This window comes from Solanum pennellii, chromosome 7, assembly GCF_001406875.1.
Source record: "Solanum pennellii chromosome 7, SPENNV200".
In the NCBI taxonomy this organism is placed as follows: domain Eukaryota; kingdom Viridiplantae; phylum Streptophyta; class Magnoliopsida; order Solanales; family Solanaceae; genus Solanum; species Solanum pennellii.
Genome location: NC_028643.1, coordinates 62,178,314 through 62,182,159, shown reverse-complemented (window position 1 = coordinate 62,182,159; position 3,846 = coordinate 62,178,314). Strand labels below are relative to the sequence as shown.

Here is a 3,846-nt window from a genome sequence, read left to right as displayed (position 1 = left end):
ACAGGTCGTGGTTTTACTCCCTTAAGCAAGGAGGTTTCCACGTAAAATCATTGTGTTGATTTTACTGCATTTAACTTTCTGTTTTATTCATTAGTGTAGTAAGGGACCTGGTCCAATACTGTTAAGTAAAGGCATACATTCTATCAAGTGGTATCAGAGCAGGCACTCCCTATTTGTTTAACACCAAGGAAGTGATATCGTTCTAGAATGGCTGCTCCACTTAATCTCGAAGAAGGTCAGTCGTCACACAGACCTCCTCGTTTCAATGGACATTTCTACAGTTGGTGGAAAGTTAGAATGCATGACTACCTCATGGCTGAAGACAGCGAGTTATGGGATATTGTACTGGATGGACCATTTGTTCCAATGATGGATAAAAAGGATGGAGAGAAGACTATTACTGTTCCAAAGCCTAGGCAGAAATATGACGAAGCTGACAGGAAAAAGATTGAAAAAGGTTTCAAAGCTAAAACTCTTCTGGTTTGTGGGATAGGACCTGATGAGTATAACAGAGTGTCAGCCTTTGAGTCTGCTAAAGAAATTTGGGGTTGCTTGAAGACTGCACATGAAGGAACTGAACAAGTCAAAGAATCTAAGATTGACATGCTTACCTCACAATATGAGAACTTCAAAATGAAGGAAGGAGAAACAATACATGACATGTTCACCAAGCTGTCTTCCATTACAAATGAGCTGCGAAGTCTGGGTGAACCTATAAGCATGACCAAACAAGTCAGGAAAGTGCTTCGAATTCTTCCAAAGTCTTGGGAGAGCAAAGTTGATGCCATTACAGAAGCCAAGGACTTGAAGGTGCTGACTATGGATGCTTTGATTGGTAATCTGAAAACACATGAGATGAATCGAAACTATGATTTGTCAAAGAAGGAAGCCAAGAAGGACAAGTCATTGATGCTAAAGTATAAATCAGATGAAGATTCAAGTGATGATGATGATATGGCATACCTCATTAGTAGATTTCAAAAAATTGTGAGGAGAAACAAAATTTATAAAAAGGGAACTAATGGGACTCGAAATGCTGCTCAAGGTGATACTTGCTACAAGTGTGGAAAATCTGGGCATTTCATCAGAGAGTGTCCTTTGCTTAAGAATGAAAACAAGGAACATCAAAAACACAGGGGTGACAAGGAAAACAGAAGGGACCTGGTACCTGGTAACAGAGATCGTAAAGCTGCTGCTGATATGGTTGTCAAAAGGGCTCTTGCTGCATGGGGGGATTCTTCTAGTGACTCAGAAGATCCTGATGAGCCAAAGGATGTGTCAATGGTTGCTGTGCATGAGGAGGGAACTGTCTTCAATGAAATGTTTGCTCTCATGGCACACACAGAAAATGAAGAAGAAGACAATCAGGTAACTCTTCTTGACATGAAAAATGACTTGGATAAATATTCTCTTAAAAAATTGAGAACCTTGGCAAAAGTCATGTTAGATTCTGTGATAGAGTTAACATCTGAAAGAGATACCATGATTGTTGAACTTGAAATTTTAACTGAAAACAAAGGTCAATTTGAAGACACAATGTCAAGAATGGCGTCTCTAGAGTTAAATAACTCTGAACTTAAGAATCAGTTGTGTCAGTTTACTGAAGAAGCTGAAAAGCTGAATGGAAAGCCAAATGGATTGCAAGCTGAAATTCATGAAAAATTGAAGAACTCTGAGACAAATCTCAGGTTGTCACTTGAAAAGAATAACAAATTAGAACAGGATATTGTGAAACTTAAGGAGGAACTTGAAAAATCTCTTAAGTGGACCAAATCCTCAAAGTTGCTGTCAAATGTGACAAATCAGAGTAATTTTAATAAGAAAGGACTAGGAAGTCTGAACATAAGTCCTCCTTATAATCCTCATAGTAAGTATGTGTTTGTGTCTGACAATCTGTTGTGTTTGCATTGTGGTAAGAATGGACATTTGAAGAATGAGTGTGTTAATTGGAGAAACTCATGTGAAAGATACTCTAATTATGCTGAAAGACAAAATGCACCAAATGAGAGACCTGGTCCTACAGAGCCTGTCTCAACTCACAGATTTTCAAAGAAAAAATCTGTTCATGCTCCTAGGTCTTTTGTTAGAAAGATTCAAAGTCTACCATATTGGACCAAGAACTATCTGATCACTCCTTTGTCTGCCTACTGGGAACTCAAGCTGAAATGGGTTCCCAAGCTTAACAAGTGATTTTTGGTGCAGGTGAGTGAGAGGAGCAGCAGTCAATGTTGGTATATGGATAGTGGCTGCTCTAAGCATATGACTGGTGATGTAAAGAACTTCCTCTCACTCAAGACCCTCCAAGGAGGAGGTGTCTCATTTGGTGATGGCAAGAAGGGGTACATTTTGGGAGTTGGCAAAGTAGGAAGATCTCTTGAAGATTCAATTGACAATGTTTACCATGTGGATGGGTTGAAGTACAGCTTGTTGAGTGTGTCACAAATCTGTGACAAAGGGAATGAGGTCAAATTCACTTCTGAGAAATGCACTGTGGTGAGTCTAACTACAAACAAAGTAATTCTCACTGCACACAGAAGTAAAAATATGTATGTGGCAAACTTAGAAGCATCTCATGGAGATGATCTGACATGTCTTAGTGCTCAGAATGAGAATGCTGATCTCTGGCATCGTAGACTGGGGCATGTAAGCTCATCTTTATTGAACAAACTGATTTCTAAGGACCTGGTCCGAGGTCTGCCCAAACTGAAGTTTGCTGAAAATAAAATCTGTGAAGCTTGTGTTAAAGGAAAACAGATCAGATCATCTTTTAAGCCCAAAAATCAAGTAACATCATCAAGAACACTAGAGCTGCTTCATATGGACTTGTGTGGACCCCTGAAGGTTCAAAGCAGAAATGGCAAGAAGTACATCTTGGTGATTGTTGATGATTATTCAAGATACACCTGGACAAGATTTTTGAGATCAAAGGCAGACACAGCTGAAGAGTTGGTGGTATTCTTTAAAATGATTCAAACCAAATTGAATCAAGTTGTTTGCAGCATTCGATCTGATCATGGCACAGAGTTTGAAAACTCAACACTGGATAGATTCTGTATTGAAAATGGTACAAGCCACAATTTCTCTGCTCCAAGAACTCCTCAACAAAATGGAGTAGTGGAAAGGAAGAACAGAACCTTGGTGAACATTGCCAGAACTATGATTATTGAATCAAATCTTCCTCAAAGTTTCTGGGCTGAAGCTGTTAACACAGCATGCCATGTTACCAATAGGTGTCTAATAAGAGCTGTCTTGAATAAGACTCCATATGAACTGCTCAACAACAGAAAGCCAATGCTGAGCTATCTTAGAGCATTTGGATGCAGATGTTTTGTGCTGAATAATGGGAAGGATGATCTGGGAAAATTTGATCCCAGAAGTGATGAAGGAGTATTTGTTGGATATTCTTCATCCAGCAAAGCCTACAGAATATTCAACAAACGAACACAATGCATTGAAGAAAGCATTCATGTTGTCTTTGATGAAAATGGAAGCTTGAAGAATGATGGATCAAATGATGATGATGATGTGCTGAAAATGCTCAAATCCAAGAAGATTGAAGGAGCTGAAGCTGATGCAGATCAACAACTGAAAAATGATTGTGATGATCAGAATCATAGTCTACCTGAAGAAGATGCTGAGGTTGAACAGGATGATATGGTACCTGGTACTACTCAAAACTCCAGCCAGAGTACATCAGACTCCCCAGAAGATGATGTCACTCTTGATGAAGAAGAACATGCTGATCTGCCAAATCAGTCTGCTGCAAAGTCAGGATGGAAGCATAGTTCATCACATCCTCTTGACAATCTCATTTCACCCTTGAATTCTGGAATTCAAACTAGATCA

The 3,846-nt window shown here is 39.2% G+C and overlaps 1 protein-coding gene across 1 annotated transcript; it reads left to right on the top strand.

Annotated features, from left to right (window-relative positions):
- The first annotated feature begins 207 nt into the window (after positions 1–207).
- LOC107025139 lies at positions 208–3,341 on the top strand. The gene is made up of 4 exons (XM_027918516.1): positions 208–1,322; positions 1,425–2,169; positions 2,278–3,219; positions 3,324–3,341. Exons 1-4 carry the CDS (start codon positions 208–210, stop codon positions 3,339–3,341), a joined length of 2,820 nt encoding a protein of 939 aa, XP_027774317.1.
- The last annotated feature ends 505 nt before the right edge of the window (positions 3,342–3,846 follow it).

What these genes read in the sequence shown, in the direction of transcription:
- LOC107025139 (XM_027918516.1), top strand. Translation starts at nt 208, where the DNA reads ATGGCTGCTCCACTTAATCTCGAAGAAGGTCAGTCGTCACACAGACCT. An exon ending in GGAACTGTCTTCAATGAAAT is followed by an intron (nt 1,323 to 1,424) that starts GTTTGCTCTCAT and finishes TAAAAAATTGAG; the next exon opens with AACCTTGGCAAAAGTCATGT. An exon ending in GGGAACTCAAGCTGAAATGG is followed by an intron (nt 2,170 to 2,277) that starts GTTCCCAAGCTT and finishes GGTGATGTAAAG; the next exon opens with AACTTCCTCTCACTCAAGAC.